The 25,918-nt window shown below is 44.6% G+C and overlaps 5 protein-coding genes across 8 annotated transcripts; 3 read left to right on the top strand and 2 right to left on the bottom strand.

Annotated features, from left to right (window-relative positions):
* Positions 1 to 3,510: 3,510 nt before the first annotated feature.
* Positions 3,511 to 7,697, bottom strand: LOC128307035 (lipid storage droplets surface-binding protein 2). Its single transcript, XM_053044748.1, has 3 exons — positions 7,204 to 7,697; positions 4,782 to 5,219; positions 3,511 to 4,705 (listed from the first exon to the last, which is right to left on the bottom strand). The coding sequence occupies exons 1-3, from the start codon at positions 7,388 to 7,390 to the stop codon at positions 4,374 to 4,376; spliced, it is 957 nt and encodes a 318-aa protein (XP_052900708.1). The 5' UTR covers positions 7,391 to 7,697; the 3' UTR covers positions 3,511 to 4,373.
* Positions 7,698 to 13,698: 6,001 nt separating this feature from the next.
* On the top strand, positions 13,699 to 18,530 carry LOC128307032 (uncharacterized). Of its 3 annotated transcripts, none has more exons than XM_053044743.1 (5): positions 13,699 to 14,107; positions 14,532 to 14,628; positions 15,854 to 16,496; positions 17,455 to 17,601; positions 17,666 to 18,530. In XM_053044743.1, the coding sequence occupies exons 1-5, from the start codon at positions 13,706 to 13,708 to the stop codon at positions 17,745 to 17,747; spliced, it is 1,371 nt and encodes a 456-aa protein (XP_052900703.1). In that variant the 5' UTR covers positions 13,699 to 13,705; the 3' UTR covers positions 17,748 to 18,530. The 3 variants fall into 3 exon arrangements, with proteins under 3 accessions (XP_052900703.1, XP_052900702.1, XP_052900704.1); XM_053044742.1 differs by having other exon boundaries at positions 15,848 to 16,496; XM_053044744.1 differs by lacking the exon at positions 17,666 to 18,530 and having other exon boundaries at positions 15,851 to 16,496; positions 17,455 to 17,626.
* Positions 18,531 to 19,078: 548 nt separating this feature from the next.
* Positions 19,079 to 21,047, top strand: LOC128307043 (microsomal glutathione S-transferase 1-like). Its single transcript, XM_053044758.1, has 2 exons — positions 19,079 to 19,255; positions 20,196 to 21,047. The coding sequence occupies exons 1-2, from the start codon at positions 19,130 to 19,132 to the stop codon at positions 20,523 to 20,525; spliced, it is 456 nt and encodes a 151-aa protein (XP_052900718.1). The 5' UTR covers positions 19,079 to 19,129; the 3' UTR covers positions 20,526 to 21,047.
* Positions 20,801 to 22,051, bottom strand: LOC128306657 (zinc finger protein 33A-like). The gene is made up of 4 exons (XM_053044235.1): positions 21,914 to 22,051; positions 21,306 to 21,836; positions 21,090 to 21,241; positions 20,801 to 21,029 (listed from the first exon to the last, which is right to left on the bottom strand). The coding sequence occupies exons 1-4, from the start codon at positions 22,049 to 22,051 to the stop codon at positions 20,801 to 20,803; spliced, it is 1,050 nt and encodes a 349-aa protein (XP_052900195.1).
* Positions 22,052 to 23,315: 1,264 nt separating this feature from the next.
* LOC128307042 (microsomal glutathione S-transferase 1-like) lies at positions 23,316 to 25,616 on the top strand. 2 transcript variants are annotated; one of them, XM_053044756.1, is made up of 3 exons: positions 23,316 to 23,542; positions 25,138 to 25,223; positions 25,296 to 25,616. In XM_053044756.1, the coding sequence occupies exons 1-3, from the start codon at positions 23,417 to 23,419 to the stop codon at positions 25,540 to 25,542; spliced, it is 459 nt and encodes a 152-aa protein (XP_052900716.1). In that variant the 5' UTR covers positions 23,316 to 23,416; the 3' UTR covers positions 25,543 to 25,616. The 2 variants fall into 2 exon arrangements, with proteins under 2 accessions (XP_052900716.1, XP_052900717.1); XM_053044757.1 differs by lacking the exon at positions 23,316 to 23,542 and adding an exon at positions 24,919 to 25,044.
* Positions 25,617 to 25,918: the final 302 nt, after the last annotated feature.

The following is a 25,918-nucleotide window of genomic DNA, read 5'->3' as shown; positions in this document are numbered from 1 at the left end:
CCCCAAAACCCCCCAGAAACGTACACAAGACAGCAAGATTCACGAATTCGCAGTGCGGGCTGGGGTTTGTTTTCTGTTTTCGGACACGCCCGGTTGCGTGTAGTTGCCTGCACCAGTAGGAAGCACCACAAGATCTGCACTAAGGCGAACGCTTACGGAACGGACACTAGGATGCCGGGCACCAGTATCACCGCCATGGGTTCCGGCATTTTGCACTACAGGTACACTCCCACGTCACGCATTATACGCACGCACACACACACCAAACCCGTCGCGATACAACGGATGTGCCACCATCTGGTACCGTGCGGTAGAGGGGTTTGTTTTGCAATTCCTCCTGTTGTCTAGATGGCGCCTGGGTATCGTTTGTCCAACTAAGCCCGAACAGTGAACGTGCAGGTGTACGCGGTCTTGCGCGGTTGCGCGAGTAAAAATGCTTCCAAAGTGCGGAACGACACACACGCCGTGCCGCCCGTGCTGTGCGTTCAACTATCTCTGGAACTGAATTGTGCTAGGTTGGCCAGGCAGGCAGTGTATATAGCACGGTACAACAAACAACGCGTCCGTCGTTCGGTTTTCGGGTTCGGGTTTCGTTCGGCAAACGAACTACGGGCGCATGCGAAGTATGGTTAAAATGCGCCAGAATCTCCCATTTGAACTGGGTTAACAAATTTAAGAATGATTTAGATAAACTTTTTCTATTTCTCTACAGTATGCTCAGTATGATAGTAGGTTGTAATATTCATTTAAATTGAATCTTAAATTAAATTGAATTTAATTACACTAAAATAATATAGTAAATAGAAACAAATCATTTATATCATATACCATTTTTATCATTTGCATCATATCATAATATGCTATTGATTATAATTGAGAATAAGGAACTGTTAAACATTCGATTAAGGTCCCATAGTGTAGAGTTCGGCGTTTTTAAACACCACAAGCATATGATCGAATTTGATCTCGATCGATGCCTTTGACGGTAAAGGATTATTATTTATTTATTACAATTTTTGTGTACCTTAATTACTTACCTGAAACTAAGGGTAACTGTTTAAGTCTAATCTTCATAAAACTTTTTTAAATTAGAAAATAAATTGATGAATAAATTGGATAATACAAATTTGTATAATAAATTTAAAATGTAAAATTATAGTCATTCGTAGTATAAAGATTATGCATTAAGGATTTATGCAAAACTCACCCTTACTGCTAAAACTTCACTTATCAAGGGTGAAAGCTTTCGAAAGCTTTTCAAAATAAGGGTTGCTTTATTGCGCCTGTGAGTATGCACGTACATGTGCGCCAGAAGGTATGCAATTCGGAACGCAATGCAATGACGTTTCTTTTCACTACGAGGAAGTTTAAAATGTGTTTTAAAACTACCTTTTTGTTTTTTTCTGAACAAATACGTACATAAAATTGTGTTCTGTAGTTTGGTAACCGTGTTTACTTCTTTATAATGTAATAGTAATGTAAATAGTACATCATAAAGTTCCACAAAACGGTCCGCTCCGGTTGAAAGTATCACGCATTTCTCGAGCAGTCTTATCGCGTTTGATAAGATTACACAATTGTTGTATACCAACAACAATGGCGGCGTGTCAAGACGCGACCGCGATGCACGCAAAGCAATCTTTGCCATTGTGCTCAATTCATGAGATTTACGTCAAGTGTGTAAATTATAAAGAATATCGTACAAGCGTCACTATATCTAACGCAAAGTAAAAGGAATGAAACTGTTGGTGAAGATTTAAGCTTAGTTATAACAAAAATACTTAAGAAATCGTACAAGACACTGCGTTGCGTTGCTTGCGTTGTAGCTGGCTGATAAGGGCGAAGGACCTTTCTTTTGCCGACGTAAAGGCGTCATTCCTGCCTCCTGTCAGCTTACTGAGCCACCGGCGCCACCGAACCGCAAATAAGCGAACAAATAAAATAAACAAACATTAACTTCGTCGAAGTAAACGAAAGCCTCCCGCATCCGGCCCTGCGTGACGGCGCACGATTCACGATTGGGCCGCTGTAAATGCGACCGTCGCAAAGTCACCGAACGGTAGTACGGTGGAAACATGTGAGGGGTAGCAGGGTGTGGTGACTTAAAGCGTACGGTGGGGGAAAGCGTTTTGATTTTTCAAAACGATCAAAGTACAAAAGTGGCGTGATCCGCGGGTAAAGTATACTGTACCGAGTCATTCATCCACACATCCACCGCAGGTGCTAGTGACGCACAGAGCTGACGCGGGGCACGAGATGGATGAATCAAGCTACGCTAGACGATGTTTATTTTTGCCACCCCCGTACCTACCCCTAGTGGTACTCAGTAACAAAAAAAACCCCTGAGCATACCGAATGGTTCCGAACGGGGGAGTCCTTGCCAAGCGAGCGCCATTATTGGAGTGTGTCATATTGGGTAGTGGAGTCGACTCCGAGGCAGTAGTAGCTTGGTTGGGTTTGATCATGACTCTGTCAGCGCGCAATGCTCACTTGGGGATTCAACTACTAGCTGCTTGATGAACTTCTTCTACATAGAAGTGACTTAGATGTGTAAGTCACCAGCGTGTATGTCTGACCTCTGGATAGTTGGGTACAAATGACTCTTAGCTGCTTGAAAATCTCAAACAAATATAACCACATCCTTATCACGTCGTATATTTCTGCTGGATGTGCACTTCTTTTGGGACACCAGCAAGCAAGAAGTTATGGTGAAGCAAATACGTTTTGCATGTGGCGACCCATTATCACCAGCGGAATGCGCAACAAGGGTGTCTCCCTCCTCCCAGTGGGGTCGATTGATTAACGTCCCTTAAGGGTAAGGTTCTGTGTGCCACGCCATTTTTCCTCCACACACATGGTGGAGGTTTGTTTGGAACATGAAACAAAAACACACTCATGTAGGTTACCGCACCCAGACTAAGGTGACCTGCCGGCCTATACAGGGGGTATCGGTTTGAGGACAAAACTTTAATTAATTGTTATTGAACCCATTTTTTACATGTTTGGACCCATTGGCAATGGGTAATTTATACTACAGACATGCACTCACACTAACTAATTGAAACGAACTCATTAACAAAGCCATTAACAGCCATAAAATACAAAGAAGGGAGTCAAATGCGAAGTTAAATAAATTATTATGTCCATAAAATAAGCTGATTTTGTTTATTTTAATAGTCACAGGGGTTAGGAATGGTTCAATCAAACTGGTTAAATTAACATCTATTTGATCTTTTTGTGTTGCTAAAGTCTTGTTATCTGTCAAATGATGCAGAAAGGAATTTTTCAAAATTCTTGAGTTTTTTAAGAAGCAAAGTTTACCTTCAGGAAACAGTTAGTAAGGATAATTAAGTAAATAGATATTAGGAAATCATTGCACAAAGCATTTCTTTCTCATCACACAAAGCATCATAATTCTGTGTTTGAGAATAATAAGCCATTGTATGAGAATAGAACGGTAACAAAACCACAAAGAAAAACAAAAGCAATTTTAATTAAACTTGTTTTATTAACACTGTTTTGTTTATTCTGATAAACAAAAAATAAAGGATAGAAACAAAAAAAAACACAGCATACATGCATATGCATACAAATACATATATAAACAAAAATAAACCTACAAAGACGACCAAACACACACGGTAGCGATGTGCGCAAGATAAAGCTTATTGTCGAATTATTTGTATAAAGTTGAAAGCTTGCGAATGGGTCGAATTTCGCGCCACTCGCACACACGGTAGGTGCACCGACGTGCACACGCGCAGACATAAGCCGGAGACTTCGGGACGTTAGAGAGACAGGAAGACGAGAAACCTTCCTTTATGTCCGAGTGCATTCCGTGCTGTTTTGTTAACACTTATCACGCTTCCGGTCGGGATGCGTACCTTACGTATATAAATCAATCACACACATCTTGACACATCGCATCTCTAGCATTCGTACTCGTGCTGGCCCTGACTGATCGTTCGGTCACCACGGTTGATAAGACCGGACCCCTGCCGGTTATCCTTCCTCATCTGCAAAACATTGAACGTCAACCTTTAATACATAATCGTTTGCTTTTTTGCATGCATTTTTTGCAAAAGTAATTGCACGAATGTAGATATATGATGATGATGCGGTGGTTTCGCTCTAAGGACCTTTTCTACATATAGCTATTTGCAGGATGGGTGTGACTACGTTTCAACGACAACGTATATGACATCATGTGCTTTACTACCCAAAAGGTGTATGTGTGCGCGCGCGACTGTGGACACGGATTGCGTGGAGACGGTTGTCGAATATCCTAAATCCCTTTGCCCACTCTTGCCCCCTCTCCCCGACCCGTCCCCCTTCCCTTCTTTGCCGCCCCCTATGAATCACCGAGTGTCTGTCTAGTCTTGCTTTTGTTGCAAAGTTTTACTGCTGTTCGTGGTGGCGACCACATCGGACGTGCTGGCGGTGTTGGAGGCGGTGCTGGGCGTGCTGGGTACCGTATCCTTCGTGCTGCCCTCCACCGGTTGCCGCTTCTCGTTGATGAAGTTCAGGTACTGAGTAAGGCGCAGCACGGCAATAAGCGTCGCAACATAGTCGCGTACGTCTTCCTTTCGAAGGGATTTCACCTGCGTGGACACGGTACGGTAGACGCGGCGGGCAACCTTGTTTGATAGGCGGCCAACCGTTTGTACCGTGTGCAGCACTGGATCGTCCTTCGCGGAGATGGGCACTGTGAAGTGGGCAAAGTGTGTTATTTAGTCATCCTGCTGTTTTTCCAAGAAAATTGAAGATAAAGCCGATCCTACCATTATCATCATCACCGTCCGTGTCCGACTTTGGGAAGTAGTAATCGAGCAGACGCTCGGCTAGCTGAGCCGTCGTGTCGACACCGTTCACCGCCAGGCTACCGTACTGGGTTGCCAGCACCTCGTTCGCTTTGCGCCAGGATAGATCCTTCAGCGAGGCGGCACGCTGTTGAGAAGCGGACCGCAGCTCGCATACCTTCTCGATGTGTGGTTTTACCGTCTCAATAACCTTGGTGCGGGCCTGCTGGTAAATTTCTGCCGGCTGCTCCTTGATGATCGGTGCATTCACCTCCAGCTTGTCGATACCCTTGACCAACGTTTGGTCCACCAGCTGCAGTGGCCGGTCGAGCTTTTGGACGAGCGGTGCCGAGATGGTAACAGCCCGGCAGACGACATCTTCAGCCGTTCCGAGCGCCCAGGTCAGCAGTGGATTGTAGTCTGTTCAAATGGAGACGAATACACAGAAAAAAAACCTCGTAAGTATGTGTTTCATGGGAGTTTTGAGCGCTTTGAAAAAAGTCTCTTCAACGGGTCCAAAACTCCAAGCAATGTTGCTTCAAGATGCATCTCAAGAGCTCGATTACATTTGGATTTTTCCTTTCGGTTCACATTCGTAGTGGTTGGTCGAAGAAAGTGAACATTCCTATTAGACGCAGCGCAGAGATAAGAAGGAATCTCACATTTACCAGAAACGTTGAGGCAAGGGTGCTGCGACTGATGAACCCATTTTCCAAACTCCCTGCCCCAAAGTGGTTCCTTCGCTACCTTATCAACCAATGCACACAGTCAACGAAGGCCAATAATGCGACGTGCGCGATGATAAGACCAGCCCCACTCATTGCGCACGTACATAAACCCATGCGGGAAACATGCATCCGTCCGACGTTCCCGTCTTCGCCCACGAAGGTCTCTTTTTCCGGTTTCCAGTTGTGCTAGCAAATGGTAGTATCTAATAGTGAATAAACTCATTGTAATATCGGCCATTCAGTACAGATCTACATCTGAAGCTGGTACGGAAATAGAACTAATCATGGAGGCACCGGCCAACACATACACCGCTTGATGTAATTGAAGCTTTGTTGTACCTTAAGTGGCACCTGCTTTGGTATTGAGTCGCCGGCCTATTAAAGAGTAAAGTGCTGTGTTCCGGTGTAGCGTCTGTCACGTGTTACCTGTAAAACACAAACTGCACACTGCAGCTTAGTGTTGCAATCATCTAGCACTTGCAGTGTGTGGTTTGTTTTTTTTTCAACCTTAATCAATTTCGCCATTGAAAAAGTGGCCCAACACTGCAAGCTATACCGACGAGTATAGGCTGGGTGTCGCGCCAGCTAGAGCTCCAAGCCCTTCCCGCCTATAGTAATGGGATTAACATATCGTATCTCTTACATTATATTGTGGTATGGTCGCCACAGCTAAAACACAATTATGGAATATGAGTTCCTCTGTTTGCGCCTTTTTTATTCTGCAACGAGTAACCTACAACAGTAGGCACCCTACTGGTGGACAGATAAGACTATATCAGCCTCTTGATAGCAGGCTTCTTCTCTTTCGTCTATTCATTCATTCGCGAGAAGTTGGGGTGCTTTTATTGTTATATTAAGACACTTGGGAAACCAATTGCGTAGGGAGAGAAATAAAACGCAACCATGCGAACAAACCCATCGAGAAGTACAGTACAAAAATAGGGCACAAACAGTTAAAGAAGCCCCACAGAGAGAGAAAAAAAAAAGATTTAGTGCTGGTTCTGTAACAAGCTTATGAAGCAACTTTATGCAGCAGACGATTATAACATTCCAGCCGTAAAATTCGTGTACGACATTCAAGAATAGCCGAATGCACGTCGAACGTCATCTCGAACACGCATATCCCGCATGCGGGGCGTCGTCCGACGTATCGTTTTTTTTTCTTCTACAGTAGACCGGTTTTTTTTTTGGGAACGTGTGTGCGCGGATGAACTTTGGACCGGACGCGGACTTTCGTAACGGTTGTCATCATCATCGGCACGAAGGTTGCAAGGTGGCTGTGTCTAGGCTGACGGCATAATCAGTGTGTGAATAAGTAATTTAACCACGTGCTTTTTTTTCCTTTTGTTTGATCGCCATTCGGCCATTTGCGGTGCATGTCGGTCGCACCACAAAAGATCGAAAGTAAATGGCGGACATGTGAGGGAAGCCATTGTAGAATGTGCTTTCTGTCTTTTGCCGTTCTCAATTTTTCCGATTGAGGTAAACGGGGAAGGCCCCCGTCGAATGGGGACCGGATGGCGGTTAGCGTAACGACGTCGCCAGGTTTCCCCCCCCCCGGCACAAGTGAAATGACCCCCGAATGTCATATGAATTATCGATCAGAAGGGAGTTTAACGCGAAAGCAATGGCTGACCTGGTGCCGTTTGCAATGGCGGTTCGTGGCCGCGGCTTACCTTTCACGCGGCCGTACACGTTCTGGGTTTGCTGCCAGGTCGCATCCACTACCGGTAGCTTCAGCATCCGGTCGAGTGACTCGAGGTGCGGCAGCAGGGCACTGTTGTTCGGTGTCACGGCATCCGTGTTGGTTGGTGCGGAGGTGTTGGTGGTGGCACTGCCATTTTCCTGCACTTTCGACGACATGTTTGCACGCGGTTTCACAAAAACTAAACGCAGAATGGGTGAGAGTTTTCTGATTGTCGTTTGTCTGGCTTCTGGCGGAAGAGATCTCTACTGCACAGCGAATGCACAACACCTTGTAAACGTAAAAATACACTCGAGTATGCACTTGGCTTGGTTGGGAGACACGCAACGAAACGATTCAATACTGCGCTTTGCTACCGTGCTAGCCACTGTGGGTCTTCAGAATTGACTGCGCACCCGTGTCGGATGATTGCGAGCGAAGGAATGAACGAGCCGAGGCGACCGAAACGATCGTTCTACCCAATTGCTGCGTGAGCGCTAGGCACTGTGCGGAACCGGTGCCGGTTCCAGCAAACAAGATAGAGCAGGATAGCACACTCACACACACGCACTCGCACGGACGTACGCAACGGACACGAACGAACGGGAACGCGAATGATTGTGATCAGGTTGATGAGCCCTACGACCACTGCAACCAAAGCGAATGCGGGCGGTTGCAGCTGTATGCGTATGCACTTCACGTTTCGTACGCAGTTTGCACAGCGACGACAGGGACCTGGACGTATACTAGGCTCGCGCACAGTTGATGGTTACCCGGAGGTGTTGATAGAATGCGCCGCTGACGTCACGTCACTGCGGACTGTCTCGGCTAATCGCGCAATCAAGAGGGGATGAGGATCGCCAATATACGCCCTACTAGAAGCGAATGCAGAAGCTTCTGAAATTCTGTAGTTAGTAAGAAGTCTCCTAATATTACGCCTTTACACGTCCAAACCTTACGATTGGAGCTTCAACCGTGTCATGCAAGCTTTTTATATGGGGCAGGGTGTTAAAAACTTGGAACGTGTGAAACATACACACGGCATCTTATCAGTTGCCCACCATCCATCCTTTGCGGGATGGACGAGACATAGGGCAGCTGCTCCACACCACTGAGTAGTCGCTTACCACCTTCAAAGGAACGCAAACTCCCATACACAGACTAGGCGGACAATTCAGAGGCATAACGCATACGTCTAGATAATTAGTACTTTGCACCTTATCCCGTGCTAGTACTTTGCACCTTATCTTCTCCTTGCTTCTGCTTGACACTCGTTAAGCTTTAGCTGAAACCAAATTTGGTTCGGAACGAATCGACGCGTGTAAAGGTGAGGAGCAGACGAACTTCGGTCACCATTTTGCAAAAAAGAACTTGCCATCATACACCGAACTCCTCGTATGTGTGGACCTTTTTCCCTTCCCTCCGAGACACCGATGCCTTGACGACAAGCTCCGAACGGGTCTAACCTTTGAACTCAGCGCGCCATTTTGCCTTGGTCATGGACCATGGCTGTACGGCGTGTGTGACAGCAGGCACGGGGTCAACTGTTGCTCTTGGCAGGCACGTGAAGGAGCAGCGTTTGATACGTTCCTGTGCGCCAGCTTTTTTTTGTTTAAATCTATGAAATTAAAACCTGCAGGAGCGAGATAGTAACACCGAACGGGAGATGACATCCGCCGGTTGATCTTGATGCGGTGCGAATAGGGGTTTGCTAACGTTGAGTCTTACCGCCTGCCCTTACCGTTCCACAGCTTGTGCCCAAGCCTCCGACAGAAACCCGGCTGATTATGGGTAGCAAATGTAGCAATTTACGGCGAACCGCTCTAGCAACGTGAGCTGCACGGAAGGCAGTGTCGCTCCGGGTTCGAGGGTCACACCAGAGAACCGGTCGTTTGTTATGCTAAAGATGGTATGAGTAATCCGATTAATGATGCTAATTTCTGAAGTCGCTGGCAACAAAAAAATAAATAAATAATTGCGCGTGTGTTTTTCTTCCACATAGTCAACGATACCGACATGAGGCAGAAAGGTGAAACAGAATCAAAAGGGGACTAAAGAAACATCAAACAAGAAAACGATACACCTCGCTGTTTACTTTCCAACTCTTTTCTTCATTTCTGGATAGTAATGGCGTCAATCACTCAGTAAAATACACCGAAAAACAGCATACTCATTTGGGATGATGCAAAGAAACAGTGTGTGTCTCATGAACACAGTGAACAACAATCGTGTGACGAATGCTTCACAGCTAAACTTTTCAAAGTGCACGGTACCGTTGTTATCACAGCTCAGAGGTTAGAGATGGGTGATTATGGGCACTCATCGTTTAACGGATGCCATTCGACGATTGCGGTATTACTCTCCGGCCAGTTTTGATTGCCTATCGCTGGAGACTCGCTATGCAATGTCTTTTTAATGTACACATTGTCGAGTCAATTAATTCAATTAGTTTAATCGAGAATTACACCCTAAAAAGAGGAGCTGAGTCGGTCTTATCGATTGTACTTTGGAACGGGTTCGCAACATGAGGTGGACAAAACAGAGCTCAGTACGTACTTAGAAACCACACGTCTTTGTAATCGCAATAGAACATTTTCAAGCGCTCCATATTGTACAAAATGTCTCTGTATACAAACAGTAAGTCGAGTTTGTCCTGCCTTATCTACGTGTGCATCTTTACTGTAGACTTCTTTCTTTGGCAGTACGTTAATCATCTTTCTCTGCTGTGACATAGTCCTATCTCCCCGCAACGGTTGGAACGTATTTCAAGTGACATTCATTCGCTTGGCACTTGATAATAATAGCGTGTGATACGGTCCCTTGCTCAGGCTATCGGTGGTTGATTTATTTTCAAAATGCGGGACACGCAACTACCACACCGATGGACACCGGGATTGTTTATGTCGCTGGCACCGAGAATCTCGGCTAGCTTGATTGCTTCAACGTGATGCGTGAAGGTGTCAATTGAAGGCAATTTAAATAAATTTGCTCATAAGCTTTCCACGTCCTTCCACTGTGCACTGGTTTATCTTTCGCACGTTTCTGGTGTTGTTTTGGAGTGGAAGTTCCACGAGGTGCCCAATAACAAAAAAAAACCATGGGGGCAGATGTTCACAATGCTAATTGCCTGTCATATTCTTCGACCCGAGAGCCCCTCATCGGTGCCAGACGTTCTAGAAGTAGCAAATTTTTATTCTACATCGCGCTAGGTACAGCCGGTTAAACCAATTTTGTAACCAGCGAGTCCACCATCATCATACGCATATGAATGCACAGAAAAAAACATCAAGCATTCGGCAAGACCGAGATGGTACAGAGCGATAGACGAATCATCAGACGGAGGCGGTATGAAGGCACACAAGTTACCGACGTCGTCGTCGTCGTCGTCTTCGTCGTTACTGCCCGTGGACTTTGAACCCATATGAGCAACGTATGGTGCGCAGTTGCGTCAACCGATTTGTTCCGATTCCCCCGTTCCGGGACTACACCGCCACAAATACCGTGCGACGGTGTGAGCAGGCAACTAGGGATGCGTTTCATTCTGGCTGGGGTACCGTATCGAGTGGTTTGGAAGATAGCGTTATCAGGCGTGTGATAACCAGCTGCGTTACGTTGCCCTCTCCGTGCTTGGGGTGACGTTTGTCATTTCCGATTTCTAAAGATGCGCGATGATTTAGAAAGGTTGTGGGATTAGAAGCCGAATGGAGGAGTAGGGCTCCCCAAGGCAACGCGCTCTCAGAATGGGAGGATGAACGTATGACATAATCGTGACCGCGAAGCTGGAAGATGTTCAAGCTAGAAGCCTCCCACTATTCGCATAGAGTTTCATGAGTTTCATGGGACATTTCACAGACCAAAATTCTTCTATAATCGGTGTTCCAAAAATTCTGATACACTCTGAAGATACAAAAAAAAAAACTTGGTGCAAATAATAACATGGAGACCAATAAAAACCAATATCTTTAGATCGATGTTGTCACAGTGACACTAAGTACAAGTCACTTCAGATTAAACTTTTAAACATTAAGCAGTAGCAACTTATAAATCGCTAAGCTTAACAGTGATTATGATAGATCATGTAGTTACAGTGGACATCATAAATGTATCCGGTAACACACACTTGTCTTGTTGAATTTTAACCCCTGAAAATCGTTATCGTGTAAGTTTTTCCACCCACGCAGTCAACCAGTGACAAATGGGTCCGACTCCAAAAATAAACCTTTAACCCTTCGGCATTCTCGTGCCCTGGTTTTGGACCGATATCCCGGGATCGCCACATAAGCTCCTGTCTCAGGATACTTCCGTAGTACTCTTACTTATCGCTACGGTGGGTTGATCGGCAAAATGTAGAGCACGGGTAACGAAGCCATCTGTACCATGCCACTACCACGCAGTAAGACACACGAAAGCGTTCACTGATTGTCATTATCGCTGATGGTCACGCCGGCCGCAGATGGTGTATGCGATGACATTCCGCTTTTGTCCGCTTACCGTTCCAGACGGACGAGTTTTGGAGAACTTTGCTCGCCGCTAGGAAAATGAGCAATGTGTTTGTGCCTCGGGGAATGATAATTGATTCGATTTCGTAACATATAATTGTGCGTCGTCTGAATCAGCGAACTCAAGCCGAGGACGCTGTACAAGATCCTATTTTTACTTTAATAAAATATCAGTTTACTTTAAAAATAAATATATTAAAGTGTTTCTACTTTTTTTAAGCCCTTTTGCTTGTCTTGTGATAATGATCCTAAGTCCTAAAAAGTCCTAAAAAGTGATAATGATCCTAAGAAACAAATAAAATTCTATTCTGCGCTACGAATCAAATTATCGCCCGTCAGTAGAAAGCATTCATCCATGATAAGCGCCTAAAGGTAGGCAATGGTGCTACACGATATTCAAACCAATTTCAAAAGCTTTTTGGGTGACCGTTACAGATTTGACCGGTGCGACATTACGTTTACCTTACTTCACGTAATTCAACGTTGCACGTAAATTGCTAGAAATTAAGAATGGAAGAATAAAACAATTGGTCCGAAAAAGCGAAAGGTTGCGACTAGTGGTTAACTCTTTTCGTTGCGAAACCCGTCACTCCTCTTTGCTTCCGGGAGCGTGTCAATTAGCAAACGGGGGATGTCTGTTCTGTTTTAGCACCACAAACAACCCGGCACGCAGCCAGGATGCGCGGTTTTGTTTTTTGGGAGGGCGCAGGTGACTTTGATTGTTGGAGTAGGCTACGAGCAGGTGCGAGCTGGTCACGCACAGACAACGGTTGCACGGAGTTACGCAGCACCGCCGGAGTACGCCAGACTGTCACGCAAGAAAGGCGAAAACATAAATATTTCACCAATGTAACACCACGCGCTCAAAGGGGCCTGCCCTGCCAGTCCGGAAGTGATCGGCCCGCACTTGGACGGTGGGATCCCTAACCTCACGAAATCCTAACCAGGTGGAGAGTCGCACAGTAGGTCAGACCAGTGGGCGACTTTGGGTGCGTAAGGGCCCGTGTACACACCTTTCCAACCGCAAATGTAAAGGTTTTTTTTTCCTTCCACTGAGGCGTGCACTTTTCGCACCATCGCACGCTCCGGAGCACGCGGCTCACGGTGGTCAGTTACGTTTTTTTTCGGTGCTGTTGTTGTTGATTTGTTTTGGTTGGCGGCTGCACAAGGTAGGCGGCTGTTGTTGTGGTGGCCTCTAGCAGCGATCGTCGGCTCAGTGTGGTGCTTTACTTCGGTCAGAACGCAGCAAAGCTGAGTGCTTCTACACCGAAGTTCACCCCTTTTGCTCAAGATGTCCAAACAGCCGCGTCAGGAAAGTGGGTGACGAACTCGTCGCTATATTCAAAGAACGCCAAAAACCTTCAACGATCAACCTCAGTGTCAACCAACATTGCTTACGACGGCAAAGAAAACGAAGACGGCCATTCTAAACCTCCATCAACGTAGAGTCAACCGGTGCTAGTGCAGCCTAGCGTCCTCGTCAGGAAAGTGTTTTGTGTATTTCTTCGAGGACGTCCATCTCTTCCGGGTAGTGGCAGTTCGTGTCTTGTAGGTTTTGTTCGAATAGTCTGCAGTGTGTCTGTGTGTATCTGCCAAAATGCCAAATATGGCATGGTGTCGTCGGTAATTGCGGGTATCCCTCTGCTGAGAAACGTTACCCAGCAGCGTGATCCGCTCGTGCATCCCCATTCACGGAGCCATCACTTCCATCAGCCAGACGCTGGCAAGCCTCCGCAGCATCTGAACGCGACGGAAGCACAAACAGACGAAGCGGAGGCACGCGCTTGTTCACGCAGCAACGAGCACCCGTTCGCTTTGTGTGTGTACGAGAGTTGCACTGCAATTAACCACCTGGTGCACACCTAGGATCGAGCGTGCGAGAATGAGAATAAAGCGCCACAATCCATCGTACCGTACGTGGCGTTGTGTTGTTCGCAAGTATTTGCCCGTCCCGACAGTCGACGGTAGTGCTGCTGGGTCCTCGAGTCGATCGCAATGTGCGGTAAGGTGTCGACGTCCCTAGGACAGCGCGTTCGGTTGTGTGTTCTTACGGTGGTCCTTGCCACCAGTACCCGTGTGACCGGTGTAACGTTTAACGATACTGTGACAGCAGCGAGTACCGGATCGAGGGATGCACGATTCCTGGCATTCGGCGAGGGACTCAGTAGTGAAGAGTTCAGTCTGTACCCGTTGCAATGGACCGACGATGGGAAAACCACCGATCGGTATGATGAAGGTAGTGAACTAGTACGTCTGGTGGAAGGTGGTTCAGATTTGACACCGGAACCCTATCGAGTGGTAGAGGTGAAACCGTTCGATGCGGGTCGCTTTGGGACTACGACGAACAGGTACAGGGATGAAGGTGGCTACCAGAAATTAACTACCAGTGATATCTTGGTGAGTTCCTGGCAGGATATCTAGTGTTAAACTTCACTATACTTCACTTAGTATACTCTTTATAGCACAAGAGTTACATTTCTCCCTGATGTCATGCTTCGTTCTCGAACGTGTTGTCGGTACCAAGAATCTCAACTTCATTACTCTTGATCGCATGACATGAACGTATTGCCGTTGATTACACATTTATGCATAGGTCAATCCTGATCGAAGCTAATGAGTCTAGGGTGTATGGGATATACACCGGCCCTAGCGCATTAGCATTATCTACTAGAATGTGACATTTTCTCAAGCAACAAAGATCCAACCTTATCATCGCAACAACTATTTCTCGAGACCTCCCTAGACTGCTCCTTCTCTGTGTTGATTCATACAACTCCTTCATTTACCGCCTCTCCCTCCCCATTATCGATGTACATTCCAGCGTACACCGTTGGACACCACCTTCCACACCACTTCCAGCGGCGAGCTGGTGGACACGGGCGGCTTTTATCCGTCCACGGCGGCACTCCAGTCGCAAGGTAAGGCTACCTGCACTCAGTCCAGACCGGGGTATTACAGTGGTGTTTGGTGCTTATGATGCCTGCTGGCATAATGCACCGTGCGGTCCACCAACCAACAACAAACACCGAGCACAATAGATCAAATCGAACAAACGCCACAAGACATAATACACCGCCCGAGCATTATTAGCGTTGCAAAATGACCGTTGCACTTGAACGGGTTTTGAAAGCGGCCGCGGTGAAGGTGTCGCATCATCGCGCGCTCCATATAGCACACGACGGTGCTCGAGGGCTCGTTTTGAGGCTGTGCCCGATCAGCGGCTCGTAACGTCGATGATGGCCGGTCATAGGGTTTTACCGCAACAACACGTGTCCCTTCAAACGGCCTTTCACTGGAGCTGTAGAACTGGGTTGTCTTTAATTTTTATTTCTTGCATGCCTTTCTTTTACCGGTGTGTGGTGCGCACTCAGAACGGCTGGCTGCAAACAATTGCAGCACCATTTGACATCAGCTTCCGTAAACACGCCAGATCATCGGGCTGTGCTAATAAAAGGTTTCACAAGCACAGTGTTTCGCAATTGTTTCTACGAGGAGGCGTTCTGCAAACATTTCTGCTTCTTGTCTCTCAATTTAGTTCAAGGGTATGAATTTCTATTCTAACTTTCTTTTTCAAGTTTCAAGAAACAAGTTTCGCAATATTGACATTGAAACATGAAATGATATGCATCAGCTGGAGATCATTTTTTTATTTGGAGATTCACGAGGTTGAAAAAACAATTTTATTTTTCAGGAACTTTAGCGTTTCAAGAATATCTGAAATTGCAAATCAATTGAGAACAGATTGACTTGAAGTTTTCGACAGATTTCTTCTACTCTGTTAAGTCGTACATCCCTCCCTTTAAGAATTGTGAATCCTATAATAAAACAAGAAGTTCTTCTTCAGGGATACTTTATGGTAAAACAGCTTCAACACACTTATCTATCCTTTCCTCTTCTCACTGCATTGCAATTCGCTCCAAACACATCAATTCCAACACCCTTCTTCCGCACTCTATCCTCGTAAACGGATGCCGGGCATCGTGTGTGGTAAGTAGTGCCAACCATTTCCTTACGGTAGTGGGTACATTTGAACATGTTCTATCTCTTGTGCTATGTACGTCGTGGGACAGAATTCCGGCACACGCTCACGCCAACGCACACACTCCACACTGCCACACTGTACCCGGTGCACCCAAGCAGCAGAACCGGTAGTGATGGCACCGGCACCGTCTTTGTCACGTGTTTCAGAGTTCTTCCGTGGTATGCTGCAGCGATTTGGCGTGTACCGGTACATTGAGGCGTACCAGGGCGGTGGTACTAGTACCACCACCGGCAGTAGTAGCAGCAGCAGCACCACCAGTGGCATCTCCACCACCGGCCCGTCCGGTCTCTCATCGCACCTGCAACGCATCATACCGCACCGATTTCGGCCTCACTTTGTCAACACGGCCAAGGGTCTGCGTAACATACCGGCCCAGCTTAACGACGGACAGCTGCAGCCGGCCCCGGATGATGTAGCGGAAGGGGTAGACACAACACAGCCGACTGGCGGATCGGCGGGACAGACATCCGGTAGCAGTGGTGGGACCGTTACCGGCAAACCACCCGGCTCGTCCGGTGGTAGTTCCGGTACGATCAGCTCCCTGTTCAACGCCTTCAAGCGCAAAGTCAAAGCCATCTATCCGGGTACCGTGTGGTGCGGAGACGGCAACCAGGCAAAGAGCGAAAACGACATCGGGTTCTTCTATCTGACCGACACCTGCTGCCGGGCGCATGATCTCTGCCCGATCACCATTGCGGCCGGCGAACAGTTTAACCGGCTGAAGAACAATGGCTACTTTACGCGGTATGTATAACACTTCCTTGGTTGTCGCGCTTCACTTGCTGATTCACCATTCGGAAGGAACCTTTTCGGCGCTTTAATAAAGATTTTATCTTCCACTGTGGGACGCAACAACTTTTAATTAGGAAGGTTAATGTATACCCGACTCCGCGGACAGAGAGTGAAACAGTATAACAACAGTATAACATCTTAAGAAGTCTAATTTGAAAGGCTCCTACACGATGGTTAAAATTAACCTCCAGACCATGAACGTCTTCTGAGTTGAACTTGAGAATTTATTTTTTATTTTTATTTTTGCATTCAGACATGACTAACGTCTTCGGGCTAATTAATGTGTCTTTGGCCTTCACACATAGATGAAGAAGGTGAATGGAAAATTCTTGAAGTTTTTTCAACTTGAACACAGTGTCCCGTGTTTTGCACCTATAATTCATTGAGGAGGCTGTACGATTTTAGATTTTAGGGATTTTGGACCAGTCCTCGTCGTGTGAAGACCAAACACACTATCGAGCCACTTAAAAGTACGCATTTAGCCGATCTACTTGAATTTCCTTTAATTTGGCATACTCGAACGGATAAACATAAATATCTAGCAAAGTAAACTTTAACGCAACGATTAAATTCCAATACATTTCAACAGAATTTAGACACCTATTTCTTCTCTCACCCTCCCTTTGTGACGCTTCCAACCGCAACGTATTCGTAATAAATCAGGAAATTGGCAAACCTGATCGGCCAAACAATCGGTGTGTCTGACCCACAGATACCAAGCGTGTCTTTCAATTCCATTCAATGCCAATCCCAATGCGCCGTATTGTGACACACGGATATAGCGCTTGCTTTAGGCAATCAAATGTAGCGTGCGTGTGCACATGAGTTGCGGAGTTGCTCGCCAAACACCAATGTTCCAAGCGACGCATTGATCGTTTTCGGGTTTTTTTTTTTCCTCCTTGCACGCCAGATCCCATTGTGACTGTGATAAACAATTTTTTAACTGTCTGAAGAACGCCAACACGCTCGTCTCGCGCCAGATCGGCTACACGTACTTCAATCTGCTGAAACCACAATGCTTCCGGTACGAGCATCCCAAGCTGAACTGCACCAAAAGGTACGTTTGGGTGCGTTTTGTCTAACAACTCGGTACGCTCACATCTCTCCGTCTCTCTTTGCAGAAGTAAGGGCAAATGCCTGTCGTACGTTGTGGACGAAAAGCAGAGCAAGCAGTGGCAGTGGTTCGATAATCTCATCTTTTAAGCACCCGTATGTATTAAGCTAGTGATATATGGTGCCGGCGCATGGCAAACCCTACGCAGCCGAGTACGAAGGTACGATGCACCCAACCCATCCGGCACAAAGTAGTGAAGTTGGGGTGATTTTTTGTTTAAAGTAAGCGTTCCGAAAAAGATGGCTTCCATTCAACGCAACCCATGTTACGTGGAGGGTTAATAACGACATGGCAACCCTACCGTGTCGAATATGCTAGATGTAAAAACGCGATCGACTTACAGCATAAGCCAAGCCAAAACGGCGTAAGAGTGAAAGAAAACCCAAAACAAGACAAACAAATGTACTTCAGCCACGCACAAATGTCGCTAGCGCATCCAATAATGCTTGATTGGATGGTCAAACCACTTGGAGTACTTAGCTTACTTTATGCATCAAATGCAGTAAAAACCTTAATTAATTATCAATTGAGTGTGATAGAAGGTAACAGCCACATAGAAAGAAAAGAAAAGAAACGAAAAAAAATAACTTACGAAATTTACACATATCGCCATAAAGTCACGCTTCTTATCCTATAGTACGTACTGTAAGACTTCACACTAACTTTAAAAGTAAAGCAAAAGTATGTTTATTCGTTCGGTAAGATGGTGCTATCGTTACAATGTAATGTAAAGTAGGCGCCGGATAGAATTTTACTTCCATTTGTTTACGATATAGTTTTGCAATGCTAGCTGTAATAAACTGATTCCGTAATACTACAATCACAGCTTTACATTAAAGGAGTTCATGTACCGGAGGGTAAGTATTTTTAAAAGAAAATGATTCCCTATCGGCGAAGGTAGATTTTGACAGTCCTTATTTGTAGTTTATTTTTTACATTTGAACAAATGTACAAAACTATGATAATGATAATTTTTAGAATTTTTAAACATTATAAAAATACAGTTATAAACAATTACTATTTCTTGATCGTAGTAGAACATAAAGCATGAGCGCGTAAAGAGCGATAGAAAAAAAATCATCCTCATGCAGTGCAACAAAAAGAGAAAAGCAAACAAACCCCATGGTGACGTAAAATGATAAACAAAATTCACTTTTTATTGCGCGTCACGCAACTTTGCCGGTCGGTATGTATGCTCCATACGGTGCAGCAGCATGTGTGCGTGTTCCGAGCGCGCTGGAAGTGTAGTCGTGAGCAACACATCCGCGTATACCTCCAGCAGCGGCAAGGCACTTGACATTCAAAGGGACAATTCATTTGCAATTGTACCGAGGTAAGGGCTAGCAGCATTCGGCAGGTGTCGGGAGCTAAATTTAGCGCTTAATCTTTCCACCCATCCTGTCCATCAACCAGTGCAATCAACAGGATCACATCTGGTAGGCACCAGTAAAACTTCCTTCCTACAATCAACATGACATCCCTGTTGGCAAACATCAACGATGAGGTGTTCCGGACGTACATCTTCTGGGCGGCGGTGCTAGTGCTGAAGATGCTCGTCATGTCCGTACTGACTGGCCGTCAGCGTTTCCGCAAGAAGGTAAGAATTGTGAACAGTGGACCTCAAGGTCTGGAACCGAAACCGAACCGACACCCAGATTACGCAACAAAATGTTTTTGTGTGCCCACATTCCAAATATGCCGGCTATTGATTAGCTTGCGAGCGATACGCTCGGTCTGAAAGTGTGTGCGTGGTTTGATAGAGCTCCTTCACATCAAAGTGAGTTGCAGGTTGATTGCTTGATAAAGCCTTCTCTGATACGTACGTGGACATATTTATGATTAACATTTAATCGAAATGTCCAGCATAGTATGATATAATGTGCGCAATTACGTATTACATACAAAGAATTATTATTTAGTATTACGTAGAATGTATTAGTGTTGGTTAAAGTTCTTAAACTTTTAGTGTAACATGCCGAATTATGATTAAATGCTTATCTTAGAATAACACCTCAAGTTCCTGGCTGTAAACTTCACACGATGATAGCACTTTCGAAAGCGCTATAAACTTAAACGTATAACGAGATCGTGTAACATGTGTCAGCTCTCAGATAGGAAAATGTGTTTTGATATTAATTTTACGTATGTCCCATTTGCCAACGATAAAAAAAAAAAACAAATAATTAGCATAATAAAGTTGTAAAATCATAACGCAGAAATAAATACACGGGATGATTTTCAAATTCACACGTGTATTGCGCGGATGAAACCAATACCAAAATACCACACGTACGCTCATACGCGCCAAACATTAGAAGTGAGCTGCGCTAAACCTTTTCACAATTACGATTCAGCATGACTTGCACATCGCGTGGTGTCGTCAGCTCCATCTGTTCTCCATCACGTTGGAAGCTGACCTTGGAGAAAAGCATATCGTGAATGTTGGTTCTCAATCAGGCTCATAATCTAAATTTTAATTTAAACCAACAATTTTCTCCTATTTAATGTTACGTTTTCTTTCCCTCCCTTTTCGACAGGCATTCGCCAATCCGGAAGATCTTCAACCCTCCAAGAAGGGTGCCACACCGAAGTTTGACGATCCAGACGTGGAGCGTGTGCGCCGGGCCCATCGTAACGATTTGGAGAACATTCTGCCATTCTTCACCGCCGGGCTGCTGTACATGCTGACCAACCCGGAACCGTTTATCGCCATCAATCTTTTCCGTACGGTCGCTGTGGCCCGCATTCTGCACACGATTGTGTATGCGGTCGTGGTCGTACCCCAACCAGCCCGTGGCTTATCGTGGGCCATTGCTTACTTTGCCACCGCTTACATGGCGGTGAAGACCATACTATTTTTCCTTTAGATTGCCGCTTATTTTGAGCGTGTTTCTGGAAATTGAAAGTAGAAATAGATAATTGTTTTTTTTTTAAATACAACACTCAATATTACCAGTTCGTTTGTCTTCCCCTCGCGAAAACGTGAAAAGACGAAAGACGTGGTCTTCAGGGACCATCGATTGGGTTCTTCGTTAGAGAATTAGTGCAGCACATAATGATTATAAGATTTTTAATCTTATACCAATATGCTCTCAAACTTATTCTTCTACTTAACCGACAAATATTCCTCAACGCTACTTACTCATTCCGCTGTCGATTGGATCTCTTCCGGGTGAGTGGTTCGCATATGTGCATTGATGAGTGTCTTGTAGCGATAAGTTTTATCGCAAAATTGGCAATTAAATACAATGCCAGTGTGCGTTAGCTCGTGCGACTTCCATCCGTATCGCGTTTTGAACTTTTTCGAACAATGCTGACAGGTAAACGGTCGCTCCGACGAGTGTGATCTTTCGTGTGTTTTAAGCGACTCTCTGTAAATGAAACGTTAGTTAAACGAAGTTTATAAACAAATGCTCTTAATTGTTACGTACTTGGTTTTCCAGTCCAGACCACACACGGTACATTTGAATTTCCTTTCGTCATTGTGTGCCCGTCTGTTGTGTAGCCACAAGCTGCTATGATGGTTGAATCTTTTGTAGCACGTTTTACATTCGAATTTCTTCTCGGTTGAGTGGTGAGATCGCTACAGGGTAAACATTATTACAATTTAGTTACGTTTGGTGCCACGATCGTTTCACATTACATACCATGTGTGAACCGTAGGAAAAATAGCTAGTAAAACCTTTGTCGCATTCTTCACAACGTTTAATTATACGCTTAAGATGCACAGAATCTATATGGCGTAGTAGATTCGAGTTGTGTGTCATACTGATGCCGCAGTACGAGCAGGTGTATGGTGTTTCCTTCGTGTGTACGCGCCTGTGTGCAACAATTTCCGATACAAAGGTACCACAAATATCACACAGCTTTTTGCTAGATTCTTCTGGTACATGTTTCCTTTTCCTTTTCGGTGATAAACGTTCTCCATACGTAGCTTCCTTGTTTTCCGTTTCACTTTCGTAGATTTCATACAAAATGCTGATCTCGTTCGTTTCTGTTTCATCGTCAAGTACATCTTCGGGATTTGCACCGTTTGTTCCATCTTCGCTAAACTCCGTACAGATTCGCCAAAAGATTGTGTCATTCTTCGCACATGTGTCGCGAAACGTTGCAAACTTATTCACCGTTTCGTAGCAAACTTCGCAAACCACGTAAGGTGCTGTGTTATCTTCCAGATTCTAAAACAAATCATTGTAAACATTACAAACCACATTGGACAACGGAAGTGGCAGCAAATAAAGAATTCAAATCCTACCTGTATACCGGTCAGCAGTCGAATATCCTGCACAGTAAGTGAGTTATCGATTACAATCGATAATGGATAAAGATTTTCCTCTTCCTGGCACAGACAAAATCTGCACACGTTGGAAAATAAATAAACGCGAGAACCCATTTGTTGTGCACCACACAGTAAAAAGTTTGTTTACATTGTAACAAACGTCATCCGAAGGGAAACGATCACGTTCGCGGAACGGTAAAATTGAAACGCTTTAGAAACGCTTCATCAATTTGAATTAAAAACATCCGTTGATACGGATTTTGGCGAATGACTCACCCTAACAGCAGTATTAGATAAACGCCATTAAATTGTATCAAATTGTTCTTATCTCTGTTTTAATATTTCTTTCATTATTATTTCTTAATATTTCTATCAGCGTGTTAACTTGCCAATGTCAGCACATCATGTTAACATTACCAGGACGCCAATCCGTTTCTAGGAAACTCGAGCTAGGGCTCTCCTTCACCTGCAGATCAAAACACAAATAACTTGTCGTGATGTTGCTGACAATGAGATGACAACGAATGCAGTCCTTTTCAATCGGGAGCATCTGTTTTTCGTCTTTAATCGTGGTATATGTGGCTACAATTCTCTAGCCGGAGCATTGCAATGTAAAGCGGCTTAGAAGATGATGGCTGCAGCATGCAGTGTATAAATTATAAGCAAACAGCTGCCCGTCATTTTGTTTAAGCGTTTCGTTTGGGGGTTGATGGGTGTAACTGAAAAAATTCGGGCATGTGAGGTTTCTCACCTAGCTCAAGCTCTTTCTTGTTGCGTCCTTAACTTCCACACGTTTACATATTTCTACACGGTCACGGTCACATAGAACTTCCAGCAAACATGCCTCCAGCAACTTCATCTTCTTCACATTGTTCCTCAACCTGCATCAAATCTTTGCCACAGTTTTACGTCCGACGTACACCTGATGTTTAGTTAATTGCAAATAAATAAATTTCTGTCAAAAGCTTTGTCTTTTTCTTCTGTAATTGATGAGCACAATACAATATTATCTATGTATTATAAAAAATAGAATTACATAAACATTTAATGTATTTTCCAATATTTAAACGTTATAGCATCATAACAGGAAAAATTAAGCAGTTCTATTCTGCTTACTGTCTAGTTCTACTGCTAACCTTCTGACTTCGGCTGCTGACCGAAGGTCATTAGCGGCGTTTCAGCCGATCTGTAACGAATATTTCTATCGCATGATCTTTTTTTCTGTGGATTAACGTGGAGATATGGAGCCGTTGTATTGAAGCGACTCCCCTCCCCACGTTTATAGGTGGGACGAAATGGCGGTAATGATGATGTTGCAAATGTTTTCATGCAACTAGTAACATTCGGCCAGCGTCAGTGCACGGTTGGTAATTACCGCGTGGAGTGTCGTCCGTGTCAATTAATCAGTTTTACACCACAAACCCCGGTTCGGTGTGTGGTGATAGTTTTGTTGAAGTACAACTGCAACTGTAAACCATCATGGCAAGCCCATTCGACGCTATCAACCCGGATGTCTACAAGGCGTACGTGTTCTGGTCGGCCGTATTGGTGGCCAAGGTTTTGCTGATGGCACCGCTGACCGCTATGCAGAGGTTTAAGAACAATGTGCGTTTGTGGACCGTTAGTCGTAGTTTACTCTTCAATATATTCTCAGCATATTCTTCAATCAAACAGCCATTTTAATAGGGTGTATTCGACAAGTTCCAATAGTTCTAGACATCTTTAGTACAATAATAGTGTGGCATAAAGAATGTCATGTAATATTCTCAGTCTAAAATGTATTTTCATCGCTAATAATTGCAACACATATTTCAGTTTCTGTCGATGTTCCGTGTTAATCCGTTACCCGAAGGTGATAACATATTTTTTATTGCTTAAAGAAAAAAACCAATATAACAAACAACGGTCTGAGCGATTTTTATCACACAAATAATCCACCTGTATCGATAATAGATAAGATGTGGATTGTACATATTAAGTAACAGTGCGTTACAGAGCATTAGCGTTACATAAGCTGCTTAATGTTTCGTATGCGGAAAAATGCTAAATGTAGTTTCATAAAGATTAAGGTTGGAAAAAAACTAATCGATACAAGTTATTTCCCTCTAATATGCCTTTCATTGAACACACACGTACAAGTTCCAGCGTCAGTGTAACGCAGATCTACGGCGCGGTATGATGTCTTCTCTCTGTTGTTTATGTAAACGGTTGTTTATTATTGTTCCTGGTTTGTTGCTTGTGTGAGTTGCTATTGCTTGCGTGCAGATGACGAGATTACCAAGCCACGTAAACGCACAAATACGCACATGCGATCGAGTAACGATCGCGCACTTAACGACGTTGGAGACGGTCAGGGTTAAGTCGATTGGCATTTGAGACAGTGATGAATGATGTGTTTGGTCATGCATTATAGTTCTATACATAAAAAAAAAAACAAACTTCAGAGTACAATAAGAAAAATACTAATATCCCTTTCGTTACCCACTACTATTTTCCCAATTGATAAATCAGTAAAGGAAAACAGAATGAACAAGCTTCAGCTTAAACTTCAGCTTATTCTCAATTCATTTGGTAAAATGTTTATCTTTCTTCTTATGAAGCCAAATAATGCTCTCTGGGCGTATTTTGTGTGTGATGAAAGTAGACAAAATACCTTCCATAGACGTATACTTCAAGCTGGTTATGAAATAATTAATAGAAAAACTTTCTCCTCACCGTTGCGGAACGGTCTCGTACTGTTCCACCGCGTGGCACAACGCACCAGACAAGGTGGACGCACACACGAACCATCGGGAAGGGATAACAGGTGGTGTTAGGTGTGGATAGTTTCGGGAGTAAAACGAGTTTTTGTGGCTCATCCGAGGTTGTCAGTACTGAACAAGCGTTCGTCATAGTTGTTTTGTTTTGGAACCCTCGTAGTTCCGCATTTACTGGTGGTTTTTTTTTATTGCAGCTTGGTGATTCTACAATAAACAATCATTATGTCGAGTGTGTTTGAGGCGGTTAATGATGCAGTGTTGCGATCGTACCTGTTCTGGTCGTCGGTGCTGGTGGCGAAAATGTTACTCATGTCACCGTTAACCTCACTGACTCGTGTGCGAAAGATGGTACATGAGACGTGGCCATGATGCAACTTAGTTGTCACTAGCGTCATATTTGTTCCGCATTAACCCTTTCGTATGTTTAATCTTCTTTTACAGGCCTTCGCGAATCCGGAGGATTCCAGTGCGGTAAGCAAGAAGCTGAAGCCAAAACTAGACGATCCGGATGTTGAGCGGGTGCGCAGGTTGGTGTCGCTACTCTTGTTCTGTAGCTCCATGCACGTGAAATCTACAGTTCTGTTTTTTACGTCTTTTAGGGCCCATCTTAACGATCTGGAGAATATTCTACCGTTCTTCGTCATCGGTTTCCTGTACCTGCTGACCAATCCGGCACCGTTCCTGGCGGTTAACCTCTTTCGAGTGGTGGCAGTCTCGCGGATTTTGCATACGCTCGTGTATGCCGTCGTTGTCATTCCACAGCCGGCACGTTTTCTCGCCTTCGTGGGTGGGATGCTACCCATCTCATACATGACACTGCAGACGATACTGTACTTCATGGTGTAACAGCACCTCATCGGATGCTGTACCTTCAATGCAGTGGAATAAATTTTAACGGGCACTAAGGCTCTAGTTGGTATTCAGGGAACATTGGATAGGGTTCTGATATTAATTAATACCCACCGATTATTGAGAAACTTTACGACTTGTAGAAGGCACAGATAACCAGCAGTTAACCATTGTGTCCATGAGCAAATCAATATATACAACTTCACGAGAAGACTTACCGGATATCACACACAACTTGTATGGAGAACACAACTATTTTCTTTTTAAACTTCAATAGCTTTAAAGATTAAAAGTAAAAAAAAATTGGAACACTATTGTGGATTCTAATACAATTTTATATCCCCAACACTTCTTTTATGTTTAGGCAAGACTA

This window comes from Anopheles moucheti, chromosome X (assembly GCF_943734755.1).
Source record: "Anopheles moucheti chromosome X, idAnoMoucSN_F20_07, whole genome shotgun sequence".
In the NCBI taxonomy this organism is placed as follows: domain Eukaryota; kingdom Metazoa; phylum Arthropoda; class Insecta; order Diptera; family Culicidae; genus Anopheles; species Anopheles moucheti.
The sequence above is the reverse complement of the archived record's forward strand: the minus strand, read 5'-3'. Positions and strand labels throughout refer to the sequence as shown.

What these genes read in the sequence shown, in the direction of transcription:
- LOC128306657 (XM_053044235.1), bottom strand. Translation starts at nt 22,051, where the DNA reads ATGGGTTCTCGCGTTTATTTATTTTCCAACGTGTGCAGATTTTGTCTG. An exon ending in GACTGCTGACCGGTATACAG is followed by an intron (nt 21,837 to 21,913) that starts GTAGGATTTGAA and finishes GATTTGTTTTAG; the next exon opens with AATCTGGAAGATAACACAGC. An exon ending in GGTCTGGACTGGAAAACCAA is followed by an intron (nt 21,030 to 21,089) that starts GTACGTAACAAT and finishes TTTCATTTACAG; the next exon opens with AGAGTCGCTTAAAACACACG.
- LOC128307032 (XM_053044742.1), top strand. Translation starts at nt 13,706, where the DNA reads ATGTGCGGTAAGGTGTCGACGTCCCTAGGACAGCGCGTTCGGTTGTGT. An exon ending in GGCGGCACTCCAGTCGCAAG is followed by an intron (nt 14,629 to 15,847) that starts GTAAGGCTACCT and finishes GGTGCACCCAAG; the next exon opens with CAGCAGAACCGGTAGTGATG. An exon ending in AACAATGGCTACTTTACGCG is followed by an intron (nt 16,497 to 17,454) that starts GTATGTATAACA and finishes CTTGCACGCCAG; the next exon opens with ATCCCATTGTGACTGTGATA.
- LOC128307035 (XM_053044748.1), bottom strand. Translation starts at nt 7,390, where the DNA reads ATGTCGTCGAAAGTGCAGGAAAATGGCAGTGCCACCACCAACACCTCC. An exon ending in CGTGTACGGCCGCGTGAAAG is followed by an intron (nt 5,220 to 7,203) that starts GTAAGCCGCGGC and finishes CCATTTGAACAG; the next exon opens with ACTACAATCCACTGCTGACC. An exon ending in GGACGGTGATGATGATAATG is followed by an intron (nt 4,706 to 4,781) that starts GTAGGATCGGCT and finishes CCCACTTCACAG; the next exon opens with TGCCCATCTCCGCGAAGGAC.
- LOC128307043 (XM_053044758.1), top strand. Translation starts at nt 19,130, where the DNA reads ATGACATCCCTGTTGGCAAACATCAACGATGAGGTGTTCCGGACGTAC. An exon ending in GTCAGCGTTTCCGCAAGAAG is followed by an intron (nt 19,256 to 20,195) that starts GTAAGAATTGTG and finishes CCTTTTCGACAG; the next exon opens with GCATTCGCCAATCCGGAAGA.
- LOC128307042 (XM_053044756.1), top strand. Translation starts at nt 23,417, where the DNA reads ATGGCAAGCCCATTCGACGCTATCAACCCGGATGTCTACAAGGCGTAC. An exon ending in TGCAGAGGTTTAAGAACAAT is followed by an intron (nt 23,543 to 25,137) that starts GTGCGTTTGTGG and finishes CTTCTTTTACAG; the next exon opens with GCCTTCGCGAATCCGGAGGA. An exon ending in GATGTTGAGCGGGTGCGCAG is followed by an intron (nt 25,224 to 25,295) that starts GTTGGTGTCGCT and finishes TACGTCTTTTAG; the next exon opens with GGCCCATCTTAACGATCTGG.